The sequence below is a fragment of the Trematomus bernacchii genome, unplaced genomic scaffold (genome assembly GCF_902827165.1).
Source record: "Trematomus bernacchii unplaced genomic scaffold, fTreBer1.1, whole genome shotgun sequence".
In the NCBI taxonomy this organism is placed as follows: Eukaryota; Metazoa; Chordata; class Actinopteri; order Perciformes; family Nototheniidae; genus Trematomus; species Trematomus bernacchii.
The window spans coordinates 2,879,553-2,904,275 of record NW_022987705.1 but is presented as its reverse complement, the minus strand read 5'-3'; the positions used below and the strand labels follow the sequence as shown (position 1 = coordinate 2,904,275).

Here is a 24,723-nt window from a genome sequence, read left to right as displayed (position 1 = left end):
TGGATAGAAAGTCAATTTATGACAGCTTCTGGCAGACAACCACAATGCTGAAGCACGCACAAAGGGAATGCCCAAGTACTATATGCTACTAAATGAAACAGCCCATTACTTTGATTAAAACGACCTTTTACTAGTTAATAGTTTTCTTTGAAACATTTGAGGTAATGTAAGTACGCGACTCAACAAAATATATAACATAGCTCTAGTCGTTTTTAGACCTTTTAATGCGGAACTGTTTCATCCTGTAATATACCTACTGTATAAGTAGATGAGTAGTAAATTGATGCGGCCTCATTGAGGACAAATGGCTCATATATAAAAAGATGATCAATGTGTTCAAGCACTCAGGATTTTTTAAAGGTCCTTAAACTGTATCTCAGCTCAACTGAACTTTGTGAAATGTGTGGTGTGTCTTGTGTGAAATCGCTGGTATGCTAAAAGCAAGAGTATAAAAACAAGAGAGCGACCTGACAGGGTATGTTCAGGTGTCGGGTCTCTGAAGCAAGGTCCTGCCTCACCATTCACTGCTGCTGGCAGGTATTGATTTTTTTGTCTATCCAGTGCTGAAGCCCTCAGTATCTTTGGCTTGGAAGGTGGACAATGGCAGGGCTTGATGGAGGGTTGATGATAATGCATGAAACTTCAGAAAAGTGCTTTCATGCCTGGAAACTGATTGATGCTGCTCTCTCTTTCACTCGTCTGAAAAAGCATGACTAGTTCCTAATGATGACTATATACCCTATCCATATCTATTTACTGGCATTTCAGAGGTGAAGGTACTGTAATTGTTGAATAAGGTTAACATAGCATTAAGTGGAAGCAAACGGCAGGATAATATTCAGGTTGCATTCCTGGCTGCTAGACAACCTTTCATCATCATTCCTCTTGCATTTTTACATAGCCGGTGCAGTAATATTTGTGAGTAGTATTTAGGATTGTTTGCATGTGTGTTTATGCAGTATTTGCCCATAAATAATGAATGAATGATGAATAAGGGGCAGAAGGGGTGGGTAGATCACGAGTCAGTTTGCCCACAACAGTAGAAGAAAAGACAGAATATAGGGAAGGGTAATAGGAGAAATTCCAGCTTGAAAAGCTCCACCGGATCTAATAAAATGTTTCCAGCAGCCCTATCTTGGGAGTTACAGTTCCCCTATCTACATGTCAGTGGGGTAACTTATCTGAAGGGAAAGCAATTTACACAGGGATCAAATCCATGCCTGAAAGCATAAGTGACATTGTAAGCACTGGATTGCTCCTCTGGAAGCCGGGGTAAGGAAATAGATGAGGAAATAGATGAGGAAGAGGATGCAACTTTATATTCATCTCAATGTGAGAGGTACAGAATACATTGGTGATGATGACAGAGTTAGATACAATATAAGTCCTACTGAGGATAAGAAATGAAACACATAAATGCACTGTGCCTGACAAAGCTCATTGAAACATATTTGGTCTAACCGTGGTTCAGGTAAATTCACTAAGAGGTTATTTTTTTGGCACAAAACTGGGTTGGGCCTTTTTGCTTTCAAAGGCTCAGTTCTCCTAAGGTTTCAATATTGTAATAGAAATGTTCCCCAGGGATGTTGTATTTTCTAAATGCACTTACAGTATACAGGTAGGAATATTGAATTGCAACTTGGCTGAAAGGAGCTCTGCTTGAGTTGTCATAAATTCTGTGCCTCCACTTTTTGGTCACACAGCCCAGTATGTGCCAATTTAGGACTTTTTCGAGGAGTAATATTAGACGAGACCATATGTTGTTTGCCGTTTGTTTCAGCAAAGCAGCTCTAAAAACCCACACCACTCTGCACGGCTCAGCACCAAACAGACACAGATAGCAACTAGCTTAAGAACGACAGGCGCTAATTAATCATGACATACATGAAGCATGTGACTTAAACGTCCATTGAAGCTTCCGCTCTAATGTAGAGAAGAAATAAATAGAGGCAGACATAAACATCAAATCTGTGTGGAGTGAATATGAGACTGTAACCTTACTCAAATTAATCCATGAAAGACAAATCAATGTCATAATATCACATTGTTCTCTACACTGTTTTCAGCTATTTGTTGTTTGACTGCAGTGGCGGCGCCAGGGTATGGCTGGGGTAGGCTACAGCCATACCAAGAAATGGCTTAGCCCCACCTTAGCCCCACCATGAAAAATTATGTTAAAGTTACCATGTTGAGAACACGGATTGCGAAAATATACGGGTCGTGTCCACAACACACAAACTGATCCTGCTGTAACAACAAGTGCACGTTACTAATGCAATATGGTTGAGACCATTCGGGCTTATGCTAGAAGAGGGGTGCAAGGAATAGTCTAAGTAGTGGGGGAGTTTTATACACTAAAGGTGTGGAAATTCTCTCGCGTTATAATATCAGCGCGGCCGCGGTCAGATCAAAATGCCTCCGAATGCAATTTGAATAGACCTACAGCCAATCAGAGCAACGAAACGTTGGATCTGCGTCATGCCTTACTGATTGAGATAAATCGAAACCGCCATTCAGTATCCCCATTGGATCTTCAACGTGTACTATCATACGTCACGTTCACAGTGATCCCTTTTTATTTACTACAAGACAAATGTGCCGTTTTATTTCATACAGTTCAATTTTGATTGAGACAGGGAAATAATCGAAACCTCACGCATGGCGTTTCACTGTCAAGGGGGGAAATATAGCGTGTATGTAATTACATTGCAAATACTGACTTCAGCCCCACCACTGTATGGGTTAGCCCTACCATAGATTACCCAACACAAATACTCTGGCGCCGCCACTGTTTGACTGCCTCTGTTTTAGTTACATCATCTTGTTGAGCACTTTTCTTTCCGAAGTGGTCAATAGGTACCTGACGAGAAAGTTAGCGCTAACTACTTATCACGATAAACCTAATATCAGCGTAACATAATTCATGGCAACAAGGCATAGATTCTCTCCAAACAATATGACTAAAATGTGAGCTACATTTGTATGGAAAACTTGTAGTAGTTCAGAATGTTTAAGCAACCGATTGGAGGAGACCAAAAAACTTGCAACAAAAGACCAAATGTTGGACATACAATCGTTGGCCAGAAACACGACTCTTGCTACTGGCTGATGAATGACACTGTTACTCTGTAATTGAATGTGTAAATAAGCAGCTGTTTGCCAACAAGCTCTCCCTATCAACTTAAGTGGTGATAATAAGCCAATGTTTTGTGTTCACAACTTGTTTCAGCTGGCCTCGAGTGGCCAGAAAATATGACCGTGAAATACTTGTTACTTAGGGGGTAATGTTTTATGTATGGGTTTATTCAAACAACCCTTTTCTTTTTCATATTTGTTAATTCATTAGTAGAGTTTTAAGGTACCTTATGATGGAGCTAAATATACTGCAGTTGTTATGGGTTAGGGTTAAGCAGGGTAACTTTTAATGTTATACAGACACTTCCTGGAAGTCTGTAAATTAGTTTGGGAATTGAGCACTGTTCTTTGTCCAGTGGACGTTAATGAATATAAAACCTTAGGGCTGAGTTGTACTTGGCCGGAGTACGGTACAGTAGGTACAGCAGTACAATACAGCAATGACTGTATTCATTAAATAAAAGCTCTGCTCTTTTTTTCCCCATGACCGCTCGGACAGTGCTGCAAAGTTGAATTTTTTTTATGGTCTTTTTGTCTAAGGGTAGTTTGTCAAGATCTGAACATCTGATAGAAAATTATTGTCCTGTAAAAGGTATAAAAAAGACCAGACTGCAGAACTGTCATCACTGCTGCAAGACACATAAATGTGATTGATATTGCTGCATGAGTTGAGTCTTCATTTCAAAAAAGGTAAAAAGACTTTACAGCAGTCTTTTGAAGACTGCAGAATAAACCTGCATCTGATTATAAAAGGACACAGTGATTTCCGCCAAAGCAATCTATTTCATGAGAAAGAGGGCAATGACCTAATATGTGCTTGTAATATCTATCAGAACATGAAAAAAAGGGAATTCAGCAGAGCAGAAATATTAATAATTCAACAGAAGGCAACACAGTTGTGTTAGTGTTTGCTCTGATAGTGGACGATAATACCAAACCCTATTCCATGACACTGGTAATACCTGGACCTCATAACAAACTGATACAAGTTAAAGATAAGTATTCATTCAAGCTGCAGGAGGCGGTTGATTTTTGGCGTCATTGAGCAAAAGCTCCATAATAATCTTTCAGAAAATGTTATTGAAGAAGGGTATTTTTAAAGGTCACCTATTATGCAAAATCCACTTCTTCATGTCTTTTCTACATCAACATGTGTCCCCTCTTCTTCATGTCTCTTCTACATCAACATGTGTCCCCTCTTCTTCATGTTTCTTCTACATCAACATGTGTCCCCTCTTCTTCATGTCTCTTCTACATCAACATGTGTCCCCTCTGTGTAAAGAGATTCTGAAAGTTTCAGGAAAAAAGATTCTCTCACTTTTTGTCCTGATCCATTTATATAAAAACCTGTCTGAAAATGAGCTGATCAGATTTTCGCCACTTTATGATGTCATATCGATTTTTTGGCTTGTGTAACCATTAGCCAATCAGCAACCAGCAACCCCCCACCCGCCCCCCACACCTTATCACCTGAATCTCCTCCTAGAGCCCCATAGTGTTCTTTGTAACCAAATATCTCTCAGAGCGGCGTGGGGAGTGGCTCCTTATTTTCATCTAAAGTAACAGACAGAGAATCAGCACTTTGGAAACAGGGCTGAAACAGAGGGGATTATGGGATGCTGCGATTATATATTTGGTATTTCGAGGCCAAACACTTCAGAGACATGTTTTATATATATCTGAGACTTATAATAAAGTAATGAAAAACAGAATAATAGGGGACCTCATTGTGATCCTGATGTAATGTGTATGCAAATCACAGACAGTAAGATGTAAACAGTACACACCTGGCGGAGGTTGCGCGTCACTTGAACATCATGCCAGACATTGTCGTTGAAATTTCCTTTGGAGGGCTCCACCAGGGCCTCGAAGGCACCAGAGCCCAGGTTGATGACCAGCCACAGAGCCCCGTTCCTCAGGGACAGGTTGACGTAGTCAGCGGACCTCCCGGTGTGGAGCAGCAGGCCGTTCCTCTGCAGGGTGCGGAAGGACAGCGTGATCTCATCCAAACTGCTCTGGATGGGAGTCAGGGACAGGTTGTAGCTGAAGTACTCATTGCCTTTGAAGGTGGCCACTGACTCCTCCTGCCCTGAGAGGGGAGGAAAAAACATCTTAGATAATTGTTAAGGTCATCAGGATTAAGTTTAATTAACCTACTGCAGTTCATTAACTACTTTAATGTTGAGAAAGGTAAGGCTTTGATGAGCAATCATAAAAGACCTATACATTATTATCATTCACCAAAACTAATTTGAACAGACAATGCAGGTATTTGTGGAGCTATTCACATATGCAAAAAATCACTGTACATTCTGATGATCGAATGTACTGCCAATGGAAGATCACAATATTCTGTGTGTTTGCACACCAAAGGATAAGTCAAGCGATATTCTACTTTTCTTCTAAAGTCAACAAATGACATGAAAAGACCAAAACTGACAATAAACTGGCCCTACAGTCTGTCTAGCCAAGGCCTCATTTTCATTGTGCTGCATATCTCTATAAAATAGTAAGACAGAGTGTTACAAAAGGTTATTTTAATAAAGATACAAATGGAAACAACTCTTTACTGTGAGATGATCCCAAATAGTCTGTGTTAGTGCTGTATATTCTCAGGAGCACATCAAATCTTAGAGCTGAAGTTATTCCCCAACAGACGTTTGCTTTAAGTTATTTAAAGAAATGATTCAGCCTTTTTCAAAATGTGCACTTTAAAAATGAAATGTTTTCTTTAAGATTTGTTGACAATAAGAACAAGTATAGAACATTTCCAGCCTTATCCTTTATTTAACGGTGACATTTAAAGAAAAATGATTGACCCATGAACAATATAAAGGTGTCAGTCTTGTCTAAACCTCTAATTCACCACTGCTGTTAGAATAATTTCCATCGAGGCTGTAAAATATACAGAAAAAACATGATGGCTTTAACTATTTCCCTGGCTGCTCAAATAAAAGCAGTTTTCAGGTTTACCCGGAGCAGAAGGTAGATGTTTGTTATTTTTAATCGTTTCTTGTAAATGTGTCCTTGGTGTCAAAAACCATTACAGATAACACAAAACCAATCTTGATAATACAAGTCATTCAGAAATGATGCAACTAATGATTGGACCTTAAAAGAAAATAAGGCTTTTTATTTGTGTTTTAGACAACTATTGCCAATATAGGCTGAATAATAACTAACTAAATTACCTTTTTAAATACATAAAAAAAACATATTGTAAACAGACAGACAGAAAGACACACATACAGAAATACACACACTCAATTGAAAACACATGTACTCTATAAACTACAATATGAATTTGCGGAAAATGTTACTATTTTGACCAAGTTTTAAATCTTGAGACTGTGAAGTCATGCAACCACTTGAGTGGAGACAGCAGCAAACTCTTAAAAACTGAACTTGACACCACGGTGGCAAAGGTCATACAGCTCGTCTTAAAATGTTGTTTTGTGATTTCGCAGACTCGTCCTGTGGGATGTGTGTGTCTCAGTGTTGTGAACTGAATGCTGAAACACACTGGTCAGGCAAATTCAAACTGAATGATTTGCCGCACCATGGATTTAGCATCACTTTTACACACTATCTGCAACTCTGAGTCACAAAAGATATTGCACATGTGTTAAAGACGACTAACGGTACGTCCACACGGTTCCGTCGCGTTGAAGCTTCCCGGGGGCGTGTCTGGCGCACAACCAACAACCAATCACATTAATCTCCCGCCCCGGACACACAAGCACGCGGTTTGATTGGCTAGAGCTTGTACTGGCATATGATTTGATTGGCTGGCGCTTCCGTCGACGCTTGAAAAGTTGAACTTTTCTCAACTTTCGAAGCGAGCAACGGAGGCAAAGCAACGGAGGCAAAGCAGCGGAGGCAAAGCAACGGAGGCAAAGCAACGCGACGGAACCACAATGCAGTTCGGCAAAGCTTGACGTCACCCCATTCAGCACGCGACGGAACCGTGTGGACGTTACGTAAAGGTTTTGTGCAGTTAGCCTTTTTTTGCTGCAATTATCTATGGGGCTAACTAGCGTTGTGAAGAGTGCCACTTCTATCCATACCTCCAGAAGGAAGAGATGAAAAAAGAAGAAAGGGAAAAATATCAGCCAATTATTTGGAAAAGGAAGGAGGAAGAGAGAATAAATACATACATATAAATCAAATGTGTTCTATAATTATCATACTTTTATTCATTTATTTTCATGTATTTTCAATGTACGGTAGGGTTATTCATTTAACATTCATGACACAACTGTCATTGAAGCCCACAGTTAGCTAAATAGCTTATTAGCTAACACCAATGATATATTATTATGCACTCCAGTGACGCAAACACTATCGCTAAAGGTGCCCTATTAGGCTCATTTTCAGGTGCATATTTGTATGTTGTGCCTCTACTGTGACATGTTTCCATGCTTTAGTGTCCAAAAGTGCCTCATGTTTCTCATACTGCCTGTGTTGCAGCACCTCTCCACCTCTGCATGTGAATACACCCAACAGAGTATATCATATATTCTGACAAGCACTCCTAATTTATTACAAACTACACAATTCCAGGTAAAACACTTAACCATTGTTTTACATTGAACCACATTGGGTAAAGTTAACTTATGTATGACTCAATTCTTGAACTCTTGAACGGGCTGTTTAAAGCCAGCATAGACACCCTCCCTTTTGCTTGTTTGTGAGATAAAGATAAAGCTATTGAACAAGCTGTTTCAAACTAGACGGATAAGCTGTCCCTTAAGCCTATGTTTGTTTGTACAGTAAATGTCGGCTTCTGAACTCCGGGACCAATTTAAGCCAACAGGATCAGTGGTCCCATTAGTCTCTATTGTTTGAGCAGTGTACTTACTCATCTACTGAGCAGACAGCAACTTGCCAAGCTATTGTTTTTGCGCCTAAGAGTGGAGTTTGTCATTTGACTGATGTTGTAGGGGAAAACCTAATTACAGGTGCACAGTCAGTGCAGCGAAAGTCAACTATTGGTGCTCGAGAAAAAATTATAAATGGGACACCAGAAGTATTGCGGCCTACTTTAGCAAAGTGCTTACTGTACATGTGCAGTTAATAACACCTCAGGCAGAGCTACAATGAATCTAATATCTACAAAAGGTTTGTCTCTTACAGTCCATATAACTAGAGTAGTGCATCACATCCTGTGCAATCGTCTTCCTGTAATTCCCAGCTTTCTACAATGAACACGTCACTAGCAGACGTGTGGAAGTGTGGGGGTGTTAGAAAAAGGCAGCGAGCCATATCTCTGCTTTCCTGCTTACCTTAGAGGAGGCTCATTGTCTGCAGCAACAATGTTTACTAGCTTGTGAAAAAAGCAATACTCGCTGTGTTTGCTCTGACACCAGATAGACTTCGGCTGGAACTCAGAGGAAATGCCATCAGAGACCCTGGCTGCAGTCAGTACTAAGAGAAGCAGCCTGGTTACTTTAGGCATACTGCATCTGAGCGGGGGCAGAGCCATCAACCTGCTACCTTGGCTGCTTTAAGACATTTGGGCCAAAATATCTCTCCTTGCAAACGCATGCCTGTATAGACAGAAAAAGAAGGCTCAGCAGAATATGCTAACAACATCATGTGTATCTTCTCTTCTCAATGCCAGATCTAGCTGCTTGCTGCTAGCCCTCCTTCGCTCACTGGCTCCATCTTACTATACATCATCCAATCTCCTACTTACTGGCAACCCCCTCCCTAAATTCAGGAAATGAATATTGCTCAGTCCTCCGGGCGCTGCTCACGGCCAATCCAAGAAAATATGAAGGGAGTTACAACATCCTGGGTGAAACGTTAACATTGAAATAGCTAATAGCAGCCAGCGTTGCCCCCATGCCCCTGACCATAAAGGATCATCTTTAAAGGGACTGCCCTGAGCTACACATTAGCTGCTTACTGTCACAGTAAGATTCACATCAAACACTGTAGAGGAAGAGGGTCTTGCCATCAGGTTCTTCCCATTAGCCCACCTGTTCCACTCTCCGCCGCAATTACACCATGCTGCAGTGGCCGCACCACATGAAAATGTCAACATGTGGATTGCTCATTAATATGAAGCTTTGCACATGATTAATTTGAAAGTGGTCTAATAGCCCGGGGCGCAGATGGCAGTTGCCGACTTCATCTCCTCCTCAGGGGCGGAGGTGAAAGTTGACGGCTGTTTGCACCCAAACATAAGTCAGGTAGTGAGCATGGGGATAGAGGGGCAGCAGTTCACTATTGATCTGGAGGCAGGGACGTGCATAAGCTCTCGAGGTGTTCATTGAGCTACACCTGTGCCTCAGTAAACACACTATTTACTGTACATCTGTGTGTACACACTAGAAGAAGCAATCTGGGGCTGAACCACTTTCCCAAGTCTGCGAAAAGCTTTTAATTCCTTCTCAAAACTGGAGATCTGCGGCGTGTTTTTCATTTTTAATGATTTGTGGCCAAATTAATTCAAATCAAATCAAACTTCTCCCTTGAGTGTGCCCCCAGGCTAAGGCTAGGACATTGTCGAAGTTAATAATAAATGTCTGTCAAAGGATTAAATGGCTGAATAAAAATTGAATGCCTCATGTACATCCCATGAAGTCAGATGCACTTTACATTGTAACTAATCGTTGATGTGCTTCGCCTCGCAGGCTTATTTCTAAGAATCTTTGCTCAACAATCAATTACTAACTTCTCCTCCTTATTGATGCATGAAATGGAGCAATTACATTTTGGCTCTAATTTCACGACAGATCACACTGTGCTTGGCCTTTGGGACTCACTTTCTATATGAGTTACTACATAGTGTATACAGCATTGTTACTCTACTATAGCAGACATTGCCACCATCATTGAGGCAGTACCATCATACAGTATATCCGACTACATTCTTATCTCTGCATACTTGTCAATTAAAGCAGTAGCTTAAATTGAACATTATCTTTTGGCCTTGTAAAGACTGATTACTGCTTCTGTACATGAACGACTTTGTCCCAAAGCGGGGAACCGAAGAATCCAGACATTAATCAATAATGTCACAGTCAAGTATAGCCTCAAGCTCCACCATCTATAGTGGGGTGAAAAAACGGATGTAATCACACGGAAGTATTCTCTTAAGCCTTTTCATCTACTATAAAAGACGTCAATATTAGCGTTATCAGCCCTACGCCAGAACATCTATATGAGAACACCCAGGGTACGGCCTCACACTCTTCTCATCTTCACTTCATTTGTTCAATAGTGTGAGTGGGAATAATGTTATTCAAACATAAAAGCTATTTCATCTTAAATCCGCAGGGTACTTATAATAGTATCTATGGATATTTGGTCCGAAGAAGGAAATCAGAATCAAATGTATATTCCTTCTACGAACCTGTACAAATGTCCCTAATAAAAGGAGCAACCAAATAACGAAGCTTAGTCGTTTTTAGAGGGTTATTTTGTCAAAATTCAATCAAGGAGAAATGTCATATCTACATATCATTTAGCTGATGAGGAAAAGGCGAAATCGAGCAGTGTATTATACTCTCAGTGAGAGCCAAGCCTCTATGATTAGAGACAACACTGATTGCCATGGAGACAGGATGGTGACTTTTGTCTGAATCTCACAAAACGTGGTAGAAAACACAAAAAATAAACACAGCAGATTTCATGTAGATCTGTGCCACCCGTATCATTCATTCAAAATGACAACTTTCTCTAATGCTGAAATTGTTCCCAATGTTGCAATGAATAAATGTCTTTCTTCCAATGTTTGTACTTACGTCTTAGAACCTTAATTCTACAACGATTATCAATGAATGTATTCTGTACTTGAGTTAAAAACTGTTAAGAGAGTTTGCAATTGATGTATTTTATTTCTTCTTGAACCCAAATTGAACATCAGAGTAGTGTCTCTTGCAGGCTCTTAATATTTTACTGGCAGAAACCACCTACTGTGCTGAGTGTGCTCAAACACTTTCTTCCATCAGTCATTTTAAATCGGTGTTTTTGTAAATATGAAACACATTACCATAACTGCGATGTATCTTTTGAGTGTTTATTTAAACAGGAAGCGTCATTAGCTGCTCTCGTGCACATCTGAGACACCTTTTGCATGTAATACCCTTTTTTCTTTATTTCTTTTAAACCCGTTTCTTTCCTTTGAAGGAAAACACCATGAAACCAAACCGAAGAGATGCTATGAGCATAGATGGATTACCTTGGCGAAAAACTGTAGAGGTCAAAGATGATGTTCCAGAAGCTCAGTCAGTGGTCAGGACAAGGGTTTGACGGACACAGATTGAGTGAGTAGTGAGTAAAACATGACAGGAAGCAAAAAACGAATAGGCAAGTATATGAAAAAAGAGGAGAGGAAATATTAGTGCAGCACAGTTAACTGAAATGATTTCAGGGGAAGGGGAATGTTGTGATCAGGTGGCTGGGAAGGAAAAGCAAAACCAATAGACCCCATACCTTGGCGGTTTAACATCATGTGCGCCAGACCTTGAGGGAAAGAACAGAAAAAGGATACGAAAACAGGAAGTTCATAAAGAGGTTTGGGAGAACAAAAGCATTGTCACAATGTTGGACTGCAGTTTGTGACAGACATCCTGGGGGCAGGTACGGATGTCAAAGTTCAAACTAAAATATAAAAGGGGAAATAAACTAAAAACGGACAAACATCTCAAAAGGGAGGAGAGGGAAGGCAAGGAGAGAAAAAAACATCTTGATCGGTGCAACCCTTACAGGTAGTTGCTCACACAGATGCTTTTTTCTAAATGGAACACATACTGTATGTTTACTTGATGCAGACAGTGTTCGAGATGTATCAGATAAATCCTACTTTTATAATGATGTTTAAATATTACACTTGGTAACACTACTTCTATGATCTCCAACAGGGCTCTATAGGCTTAGTCGCTCATCTCTACGCGCTGATATGGTGGTCTGCCACTCCATTTGATCCTATTTAACATTCATATGGCAGCGTTTTATAAAAGGGCAGATGTGACACCATTCCTTATCCAATAAATCTTCAGCCAACATCAGTGTTTCACACAGGATTTACCATCTAATGGAGCTCACTAGGTTTAGGTGGTGGAACACTGATATAACAACCATCATGTAACAGGTCAGCCGCTAATGATCTGCCACACTTAACCAGTTCACTCTGAAAAAATAGGGGGAAACAGGAGAATGGCGCTGCAAATTGAAAATGCATTAAAGCCTCACTGATTTGAAAGTATCATAAAGCAACCAGCCGAGACAAGAAGCTGATTAAAATCGCAGATTAAATTGGCGTTATCAGTGGCATCATATATGTGGGTCAGCAGGTGCCCACTAGAAGGGTCGATGATCTATTCACATGGTCGATTACCCAAAGAAGAAATACAAGAAGGCGACATAGACCTCTCGCAATATTAGTCATTACAAGAGGAGGAAAGGCAAAGTCAGGGGATGTAGTAAAAGGAGAACATGTATGTACTTTCACCCAGGAGACCGGTGTCCCATGTGGCGCTAATGAGTCTTTGTGTTAGACATTAAACCTCACTTTTATTAGAGAAACATGGATATTTTACCCCAAGTCTCAATATTTTTCTGAATCTAACCAGGTAGTTTTGTTGACAAGTGTTTTTGGCTGCTTACAAAACGTTACGTTTCACTTTTGCAAAGCAGTAGGTGCAGTTTGGGTTGTCTGACACATTAGACTTATAGTTGTAACCGCTGATAACGCCCATTAAATCATCTGATAACATAATACAAAAAGAGTAGTAAAATGCAGGAATTACTACTCTTACAAACTAACACAGACAGGGTACCACAAACCAAATGTAACATAGTACTTCCTTGGACTGTATTGCAATGCTCATACAGGGAACACAAAGAAAAGCTATAGTAAATCTATGGACACAGCAAACTGCAATTACACTGCAGCCTATCAATCCCCGGATATTGCTGAGCCTTTGCAGGTGACGGTGTATAATAGTCCAGCTGGTCGCACTGCACACACTGAGGCGATCAAAGCCAAATTTGATTGAGGTTTTGTGTCCACCACCACCAGTCCCTCACTCAGTCTGCTAAGCACAGCCACGTACACATCTCTCAATACCTCAGCCAGCAATTATATAGGCATACCTTTACTATTGCCAAAAGAGGAGATGGGGATAACACAATGCAACACTTCTGCTGAGCGCTGGGTACCTGAGTCCCCTGTGCCAGCCAACACAAACAGCTCTCTTCAGTGCATCAGCAAGTCACTCACAGTTCAAGTCCCAGTCAGTCATTAGGTAAAATCTTGCGAGGGGGCAGGTGGGGCTATACCTCTCTAGCACGTTCCACTGAGCAAGGCTGTCCATGCTGCCGCACTTGGTGAGAAATGGACATGATTACCCCTGGGAGGGTCCTTGCCTGCCAACACGTAGGCTTTTGATACAGTGTGTCATTGAAAAGCCAGTGACTGAGCCTCTGCGTAGACAGGATTTAACCACAGCCCTGTCTACGCAGCAGACAACGAGCTGCTGTTGGCACCCCCCCCCCACTGTGGCTCTGCATGCTACATGACAAGCCAACGTATGTTCAATCAAGGCATAAGCAGCGATACATTTCAGGTGATTCGTACACGACATACTAAGATGGTGTCTGTATTTTCTGCTCGGTGGAATTATGACATGGCAACAAGGGGCTAAAAGGGGAGCTTGATGATCATTAAAAGTGACAGACTCTCCCAGCAACACCCCATTCTGACACAGCAGGAGGAATCTGGTAAAGTCTATTTTCTATTCTTTATTCCATTTCTTTGTCCTTTTCAATGCAGGGATGTGGAGGGCTAGACTTTCTGTTAATCAACTAATAAGCAGCAGGCACGAAGCCACAGGCCATTGCTTAGTCATGCCCAGTCTATCTAATCATGACTCAGGGGATTTGTGCTATGAGAACAGTTTGAGGGCGAGAAAAACTGACCCAGGCTTTTTGACGTAAGCAGTCTGGTGCTGGTAACCAACAGGCCACGATGGGCAGCACATAAGAAGTGCCTCAGCTAGAAAAGTCTAACTCAACCATCGAGCTGTGAGTTGAAGAAAAGTGGATGGGGAGTGGTGCTCGCGATGCCCTTCGATATGGGCAGCCAACCATTGAATATGCTCATCCTACTTGGCTGAGCCCTCCATCTAAATCTCTGTGTGGCACTGCAGAGATAACCGGCTAGACCTAGAGCCCCGATAGAAGGGAAAGCCTGTGTGAAAATAAACCGCCATCCCTACCAGTAATCTAGCATTTTGTTATTTATAGATAAGAGGCAACCCTAAGAGTATAAGCAAGTTTAAGGGCAGACGAAAATGTATAACCCGGCGATGGAAGCTACATTTCTTTGAAATGTTATACATTTCTTTTGACTTATTTAGCATTGAGCTTAGAACGTTTTTACTCCTTATATTAATATATTATGTTATTATTATTTACCATGGTCTGGATTGATCCCCGATTCAAGTCAGATGTTTAATTTATGATAATGGACCTCGCATTATACATTATTTATTGAATATATGTTTCCGCCTGATATGTTGCTGACATTTTAACCTCCTAGCCTTCTTCTGCCCTCTTTTTTCTCTTCACTAGTTTATATCCCGTAAAAAGCTCAATGCATCTTGTTTTTGTAATTGCATGTAACATTATGAACGTTTGGAAATACTACATTTCCTGTAATTTAATTAACTTGTATTAAACAAATATAGCAGAGAAAAAATAACAAACATATGCAGATGTTGAAGGACCTCTCAGTCATTATTACGACGTTAATTAATGAGCATCTGAGAAGAAAGAGCCATTGCTCGAGGATTAGGATTTGCCAAATGTGTTTTTCTGTGAAAAGTACAGTATAACACAGCCTGTTGTAATGAGGGATTAGACCAAGGTCACTGCGGCTGAAAGATGCGAGCCCACCAGGAACAACTGTGTCCCGTTTAACGAGATTTCTATGCTTTCTTTGTCGTGCCTGTAGTAGTGAGTCATCAGTGTGCTTACACATTAAAATTTGAAGGCAAAACTAAACAATGACAATGTGTTAGCACTTGACACGTGTGGAAGGTTTTTCTTACGTATTGGAAATATTTTTCTTTCCTCTGTATTTGAGGTGGCTGTCCTTATCTCTCTTTCACAGACCTGTTTTTTTATTTTTTTGCACACAGAACATCAGAGGATGCTGCACTCTTTCGGCAATAGAGCATGCCCTGCCATGGCCTTTGTCCGCACAGATCAGCGGGAGACCATGTGCTGCATACTGTAGATGAACAACTCCGAAGACTCACCTGCTGTTCCCAAGGTTTATCTGCCTCAAAGCAGTTCCTCAGATAAATAAAGATAATTCCCGGACCACTTAAAACCCACTGCCAAAACCAAATATAGCATATGGGTTACCATGTTTGCCACCCCTGGGGAGAGGAGCTAATGCATGGATTTGTTTATTCCCGTTGCTGCAAGGACATCAAAGACTTGCTGCGGGATAGCGCATGGAGTTGTATGAAGGCTAGAAAATAAGGCATCTGGTGATTTTGCTGTTGTCATTGTTGTTTTCATGCATTGTGCATTGGGGATTGTCTCCATGACAAGCTTTAATCCAATAAACATTGTGATGTGCTCTCTTTGCAGCATGTCATTTAATAACGCCTGCCTTTTTCCTGTGAGCAGCCCCGCGCCATCTTTGGTCTTATTAAGAATGATTAATGCTTGTTTTTGGAAATAGTGCCGCGATGAAACCTATTAACTGTTACTGAAGCGTACAGCCATATACCCCAGTCACTAAGTCTTAGTTACGTGCTGCTTTAAAAACAGAATCTATACCAAAACATGTATCCTCTTAAAAAATAATAATATATCATCTGTTTTATCGTGTTGTTCGTTGAAATAAAAGCTATTCTACCTGAGTGACTTTTTACTTTAGTGCACTTTGCAAAGCCACAACGCATAAAGACAATAACCTCTTTGCAGTTTTGTTCGATTTTGCTGTCGCACGCCAAATGCAGGATTTTGGAGAGCAGGTGTGCATGGGTTGGTGCATTTGAGTCAGTAACAGTGATTTATAATGTGCAGTGGTTCAGTGCACACTGGCTGGTCTCCTGAGCCTGTTGGCTGCCCTTTCACCACAACCAGCAGTCCTTACTGGGGAGATGGATGCTTCCTTCTGATGCCGACTAAACAAATGTCCCTCCTCGCCTTCAATCTTCATCTCAGGTTCAGTATGTTTTTTTTTATGTCAATTTATTGAACATGTCAGAAACAAAACATACATCAATACTAATAATAATATATATTGCTTCTTCCTTTTCTTCCTTCTCACTCATAATAATAATAATTATACCAAAGTACAATAAAATAAATAATAATGATAATGCAAAAAAAAAAAAAAAATAAAAAGAAACAACAACAATAAATCTTAAATTAGTCTCTGTCGTGTTCAACAGGGGCAAGAAGAAGCTTAAAAAACTTTTCTGGTCCTACCCCTTCTAGCGTACATTTTCCTTGCAGTATAAATGAAGTAATTAGGTCATCAGCGACATGTTTGTCTTGATACTTTTTTACAAAAACAATCAGGAAGTAATTACTTTTACAATTACAGGAAATAACAAAAAGAATTTTTACAGGTACTGTTCATAACCACTAATGGTTTGGCTCTTGAATAATACTTTCATTTTATATAAAGTTGTACAATTTTTCAGAGTATGTGCACCTCATTAGCAACCCAAGTTTAATCATGTCCGGTAAAAATCCACGAATAACGAGGGAAGTGTGTATTTTCCCGGGAAAAGACATGTGTTCCTCTTAAAAAAACGCACCAATGAAAATTCCTCATCATTGTGCAATTCATATTATAATTCGTCTCAGTTACCTGTCACATTTCACCATCATGTTTAAGTTCAATCCACATATTGAACTTAAATCATAATGGCAGGATGATTTAGAAAACCCTAACATTAAACAGCAGTGAGGAAGAATGCTCTTCAGACAAAGGAAAAATACAGAAGCTATAAATAATAAAACAAAGCATGTCTGTACAGTCATTTTTTTTGCGATGCAGTATATGAATGCTCCCCCTATTGAACACCCACGTACTGTAGAGACCTCTCCAGTCACCTTGAGCAAATATTTATATATACAATGAGCATTGAGCACATTAAGTGCTTTTCCCATTGTGACCTTGTGACCAGCAATAGTATATCTCCTTTCAGCTTAATTTGTTGGATGTCAGAACTGCAGTCCAAACCGACAATAACAACCTGATAATAAGCCAACACACTCTCACACACTGAGGCTGCGGGTAATAGCCTTTGCAAATAAGAGCATCATGAAAAACAAATTATGCTCATCATTATGAAATACATTGTCTTACCTTCTACTTCTTTCTGGACAGCTGCAGGAGAATCAAAACAACAGACATGTTTAATGATGTTTTGCTAAACCTTGCTGCCTCCATCCATGCATGAAGACAGACATGAGAATCAGCCAGAGCCTGACAGTTTGGTCCTTTGTTCGACCATTAGAAAGTATAAGTGGTATTTGATCTGATATATAATCACAGATAGTCACAGTCCAGTGGCAGATTGATGTCTTTCAACAGTCGGAAAGCAAATGATTGTACTTAACCTACATACTTAATAGGTTGTGATTAAATACTGTATTTGTGGTTAATATAATGATGTAGTTAGTTGTAGAGTTTGGTAATAAGGTGCTCTAATACATGCAACAAAAAGGTATGCAGTTTGCTTGTCTATTTTTATAAATCATGCAAGGATCCTCCTTTGCCTTTTGCACCTCCTGTGACCCCTGACCTTGTCAAAAACAACTGCAGAATTACCAAGATAAACGTGTATTATTATAAGAGGTCAACTTTAAGTATTTTGGCCAAGAGGAAAACATCTTTGACAAATCACTCATTTCCATTTTTCTCATGTATATGCAAGTTCCAAAGATTATTTTTAAATGCTAATTTACTGTCCTTACCCTTTTGTAGACCTTTAAGAATAAAAAAAAACTGCGCCCATTTTGTGGCCTGTTAAATGCATCTCTATTGAAGACATGCAAACATTTCACACATTAGGAAGCTTTTATCCTCTTTGACTTGTGAAGATAATTGCTGAGAGCCGGACTCGCACATCCAAGCAGCCTTTAAGTACTGCTGCGGTACACTTTGACCTGGATTGCTTTAAAGTGGGATTTATTGATTATTTTCCAGAGCCTAATGAGTGTTTAGACCCAACAGTATACTTAGAAGGTGATGTTAATAAGGGATTTAACCATTTGAAAGCTATGCTTATCATAAGGCCAAAGGTTTTCAGTTGCAAAAGTACATGTTCAAAAGAAGCCTTTTGATGGTCACATCATGAAGGGAAGCAGTAGGAAATTGTTTATCACAATGTTATGGATGTGCTTTTCAAAGAACATCCATAACATTCATCTGTTTAAAACCTATATATATCAATATTCCAATTACTTGTAGACTATTCTGTTTTATTGTGTTGCACTGTTGGAGGAGCCTGTGACCTAAGCTTTTCATTGTCATAACTACACTGTAGCTATGTACAAATGACAATAAAAGCCTTGAATAAAAAAAAAAAATGTGCAGAAGTTGATCAAATCAGAAGAAAATGTAATAATGTGGTTAATATTCATAAAAAACCACACATTACATGTCTGTCCCCAGATCAAACAACACAAAATACTAATAAACTCATGCTTAAAATGTATTCTAATACAAAAATAAGGATATTCTTCTTACCTTCATGGCAGTACCTTCCCCTGTAGCTGGTGTTGATACAGTCACAGAGGACCTCTCCTTGGCTGACGGAGCACACACCTTTGTTGCATGGAGAGTGTATGGCACATATGTACTCCAAATCACTATGGACAGCTTGGCCATCCAGAAGTAACGGTAGCGCCTCCCCTAGTTTCAGATTGGCTATAAGGCCGTGGAATGGTGGCTCGTACTTAACCGTGCTGGACGTCAGCGCGGACAGACGTACATCGGGGGAGATCCCCCCTACGTACAGGTCGCTGGCCACCACCATCTCTTTTCTCTTGGACTTCACCTCAGCCACTTTCTCCTCGTTGTCCACCACCAGCCGTGTCTCTCTGTGGTTACGGGAGAGGAGGACTCTGTGCCAGCGCAGGTCGTTGATTCTCGTCTCGGTGTGCAGGGAGGCCGGCTCGGCACAATGGATGGTGAAGCGCATGTGGACCCTCCCGTCTGCGATGAGAAGCTCCAGGAAGTCGCAGTTCCCGCCATCATCCAGATAGAGAACGAGGGCTTTGCTGATGTTGGTTTTGAGGATAAAGCTCAGCTCACCTGTCGCCTTGGCATCCCACTGGCCATAGCGGGTCCACTGCCCAGGAACACCCTCATACTCCAAAGCTTTAGCTGTTAGCACCAACCCGGCTAACAACAGTAACCAGGAAGCCTCGTCTCTACACCTGCCCATTGTGGTTACTATCTACACCTACTGGCTCCCCTGTGGTCTATAATTCATACAAAATCCAACAGAGCTGTGAGAAGATAACGTTATCTAGAGTTTACACTTCTTAGTTAATGACCAAAAAAACTTCGCAGATACAAGAGTGCAAATCCCACATGCAGTGAATGTGTTTCTTTAGCCTTGACTGTCTATCTTGATTTTTTTTGCCATCTCTCCATGGGGGACACGTGACAGAGTGAACAAATGAGGCACATCTGAGAACACTTTGCATCTACTTTGGATCGGCAGAGAAAGAGAACCAACAACACAAGTGATCCACAAAACAGTGTGCTTCCTCGTCGTCGCCATCCAGTGTCTTGGCCTCCATCCAGCACTGTTCCTGTCAGTTCTCCATGGGTTAGCTAGGCACACAGCTTAGGTACAGCTTCCATTCTGCTCAGCCTCCCAACATCCTAAGACATGAAAGAAGAATGTGTTATGAAGAGCTGGAGGGATACCAACAGATGATTCTACAAAAAGAAAGATAAATATTCTACAGTCATTATAAAAGACATGGAAGTGAACTAGAAAATGTGACAAATAGTTAAAGGTGGGGTAGGTAAGTTTGAGAAACCGGCTCGAGATACACTTTTTGTTATATTCCATGGAATGCTCTTAACATCCCGATAGCAATGAATATCTTAAGTGCTTTGACAAAAAATCCATAAAGAAATGTCATCTGTGGAAGCCGTAGTACTGTAAAAAGCACGACCAATCATTTTAGCCGGCCCGGCTAAAATAACTGGATGGCCTACCTGCCTGTCAGCCTTCCATCTGTGCACAAACTTATCTCGTGCCCTCATTGGTCATGTGCGCGTTCGTGTGTGTTGGAGGAGGGGCTCTGTAAGGAAGTGGCAGATTTTTTCCGGCTGTGTATTTTCAAATTCTAGCGATCTCGAGCTGGTTTCTCCAAAATTACCTACCCCACCTTTAAAATGGTGAAGAGGGAAATATGGTAGGGTTTTATTAGCAGCGGTTCTAATTTAGATTGCATTAAGATGGCAGCTACAGCCTATGGAGTCCAGAAACATGGTCTCAACACGATGCCCAAGCCGAGAAACATCTCAATCCTGGCGCCCCACCTCATGTCTTAGCATCCACGCAGAAAAGGGAAACAGAGGGATTTCCAAAAGCTGGTGGAACACCTTCTGATTCGTAAGCACCCCCACATATGTTTTGGTTCAGTCCATGGCCTCACTAACTTCAGTGATGTTGAGCCCCTTAAGCCCACTGCGCTTCCTGGGATCAAGCTAAGACATTACAGCTAAACAACACATGCAGGCCAGAGGCTGGGGGCGATAAAAAGGAAGAGGTCTGTGTTAGAAACAAACCAACCGAACAACAAACCAACACCACATTCAATACTTTATAACAAAAGATGGTGCGCCTCACAGACCTCAGGACACAAACAAAATGGGAACCTCCCCTGGCTCATTGTTACCATTTATAAAGACTAAAATCTACAGCCGGTGACCGACCGTGTAGTTTAACACAACCTATTCCAGGAGACATCATTTATATTCAACGGATGATGGTGGCATTTATTTGATCTTTTCACTATTAACAACAATTTCCCTAAAGAGAGCAGAGCCAATAATGAATTTGCTATACAGACAAGTGCTGTCTATGTAGCCAGAGACTGTTACAGCTCGTGCCTCCGTGCCAAAGAACTCCACTGCTGTCCAAAACCCATTAAAAAAACATAAAAGAGCTATACCGTTGTGTGATCCAATTAAGTGATCAAAAACAAAATCAGCAGCTGTAATCTGTTACAACCAATTTGCACGAAAGAGTGGACCAACACTGTCGTTCTCAAGGATGCCTCGATACTATCTGTCTCCTCTTCGTTAGGTCAAGTTTAAAGCTTTTTCATTCTGAATGATTTATTTCCAAGAAAGGCACGAGTGCTTTTCCTAGTTCTTTTTATATTTATTTAATTTGATTTATTTATTAAAATGTATATTTTTGTGTATATTTTAATTATTAATTTTTTTTCGGGAAAAATGAAAACAGTTAGCATGTTGAAATCCTAAATGTAGGGTATTCAAACGTGTGACTGTTTATACAAAGAGCACATCTATGGGATACAAAAGATCTAACGGGTTGCTTTTGCATGATTCTTTTTGGTGAAACGTCAACAAATTGTAAGTCGACTTACAATTTACTTAGTTGTGAATAAAGCCAACCATATTCCAAGCCACACATTACACATCTGATCAAACTCACAACATGTTTGATTGAGAATGCAGTGTGTATACATTGAATGTTGAGCTTTCTGCTCTTGACATTCACAAAGTCATCCTCATCAAAGAGAAAAGGAAATACAGATACTGTTGCGGTTTACATAAGAGGTTGATCCACTCTGATTCAATCCATATGTATACAATAAATACAAATTACCTCTAAATACTATATCAAGAAAAAGCTCTGGGGTTTGCATTGAACCATAAAAAGAGCTAATTTGTCTAAAAGCAATAAATATGTTTTATGGTACGTTACACCATGCTCTCTTTCATTTATAGGCCTTTCTCAACTAGCAGCAGAAGTATTTCATGCAAGTTTAATCTCTGCCACAGAGATATAAAATACGAGTTTGAGTCTGCAGGGAATTACAGCCTCGATTGGGCCTCCTGCTGATGAGGGACTGCCACAGCCGGGTTTCTTTTGCTAAAACTAGATGTCGCAACAGAGAGTGCATCAAAGCAAATAAATCAAAGTTTCTCCTCAAAGTATCAGAAGGCTCCAGGCTGGGAGAAAACCCTTCTGATAGACAGGTTTATCATGGGAATTGCTGTATCCTGGAAGGTCATAAAAAACTGACACCCTCTTCATAGGATGAATTGCAATTTGCCAGGGTCAGGTACGGTGCGTGAAATGAATCTCAGAACCTGTCGCAGTTGTATATACAGTACGTGCCTGAGTTCAGCTCGCTTTGAGTCAGACAAACAACACATTAGTATGATTATATGTAAAAAGACAAGGAGGCATGTGGTGCTTTATGCTTCATAACCTCGCCACATGATGAACTATTTTTGCAGCAACTCCCATTGAGACGCTCATTAAGAGTAACTTGGGCTCATAATTTTACCATTATGTGGGAGCAGATATATCCACATGGGTGATGATGATGAATAATAGTTATAATATGTGAGGAATACATAAACATAAAACAGAGATACAGTATGGCCTACCATATCTATAGACACTGATGTTGCCTCGCTGGAAAGCATAAGGTCAAGTTTATTTCAGTCGCAATGAGCTGACATCACATGAAACAGGCCCTACTTTAGTACAATTATTATTATTACATGTTACTTGTTAGACGCGTTTATCCAAAGCGACTTACATACTCAATACTGTGGACAATCCCCACAGGAGCAATTTGGGGTGAAGTGTTTTGCCCAGGGACACAACTACACGCTGACTGCAGTGGGGTTTGAACACCAACGCACAACCCACTGCGCCACACGCCTCCCTAAAAACTCACAAAATATATTATATCCAACGCTAACATTTCTGTTAACATAGCCACAAGACTGGCATGGAGTCAGCAAATGTACATTTTAAATAATGCAGAGCCTACAACTTGGATTTGTTTCGAATCGGAAATAAATAAGATCTAATTACCAAACAAGGGAAAGCGTGGATGACCAGAAGCCTCAACAACTGATTGAATCTACTTGCAGTGATTTGTTTGTGCCATTTATTCCTCTGTATCCGTTTTGTTTTTTTATCTTTGAAATCCCCCATGTTTCCGGTAGGCATCACCCACTCATGTTTATTTTTCTTTCTTTTCTTACATCAATTTCTGTAGCACTCAGAATATCTCAGGGACTATTAGGCTAACACACACAGGGCAGATGAAACATACAAAGGCCTGTTTTCCAAAGGGGCTTTTGAGATGCTGCTGTATAGTCTGGCACTGTTATTTCCCTGCACTTGTTAAAAAACCGTGAACCTGATTCTGCAAACATCTCGAGTTTAAACCCTATACTAACATTCAGACTCTTATAGAAAATCCATCTCGCAGTAACCCTGTTATGACATGTAGCAGAATAGGAAGAAAAAAAGTGAACTTTCTCGAACCTTTCAATGTTTTTCTGGCTTAAACTTATGTCTGTCAGAGTCATTGACTAATATGTATAATGTGAGGCTTGTGAAAAATCACAAATAAGAATCTCCATATTTATACACAGCATTGCTCACCCTACTGAATCAATGGTACTTACGTATAATACTGACTCCTAAAGTAAATAAATAATATCAATCTAATAAAGTATATAGTAGAGAGCGGTTGGTGTGTGTGGCCCGGGGTCAGCTGCTATGCACATAGGACTACAATTTAAAAGCGTCTCCTCTACATTTAAAGGCTTCTCGCACTGAGCACTTTCTTCATTAAAATCAACAGGCCAATTACCTATCATGGTCAAAATGTGGTGGGGGAACCAGTGGTGGCCAATTAACCTCATTTCAATGGGCGCCCTGTTCTAACCCAGCCACTCCCCTGATACACACTGCGGCGTATCCTCCGCCACTAAAAAAGACCTGGCCTTTTTGTTGGCAATTTCTGCAGAATAGTGCAGTGGATTTTTGACCTGCCAATTTTTCTACTGCTTTATCTGAGATAATACCTTAAAATTGGCTCTCTACCGAGTACAGCAATTTGTATCGGCATAACACCCCACTGCGCCACAATTCATACTGTATGAATGTGAATAATTGCACACATGGACAAACAGTCTTACATCTGTAAACCGTACCATAGTTAAATGCTTTTGTACCGAGTGCAACACCACCATACACTCTTGATAAAAAACCTCACCATTGCTCACTCTACTATTCAAGGTATATATTTATCATATACAGGATGTTTTATTGTTTTTTTTTATTGTAAAATGACATGCTCAATGTTTTAAAAATAAATAAATCCATATTAGAAACAATGCAATATGGTTATCATCTCTTTCTTACATTAAAATCCACACAGGCCATGTTATAAAATGCTAATGCTACTGATGCAGCAATTAATCAGGGGCACACATTTAACGCCAAAACCTTCAGAACTGGATCAGATATATGTTAATATATAAAAGATATGAAAGGATGTCATGGTTTC

The 24,723-nt window shown here is 40.4% G+C and overlaps 1 protein-coding gene across 1 annotated transcript in view; it reads right to left on the bottom strand.

The window, feature by feature from the left end:
• The window catches only part of LOC117490610 (neurexin-2-like), a 106,540-nt gene extending 86,966 nt beyond the window's left edge, over positions 1 to 19,574 (bottom strand). Inside the window, exons 1-2 of the mRNA XM_034140369.1 lie at positions 18,875 to 19,574; positions 4,923 to 5,224 (exon numbers count right to left, since the gene is read on the bottom strand). Of these exons, the coding sequence (XP_033996260.1) occupies positions 4,923 to 5,224; positions 18,875 to 19,574 (1,002 nt within the window). The remainder of the gene's footprint in view (positions 1 to 4,922; positions 5,225 to 18,874) is intronic.
• Positions 19,575 to 24,723: the final 5,149 nt, after the last annotated feature.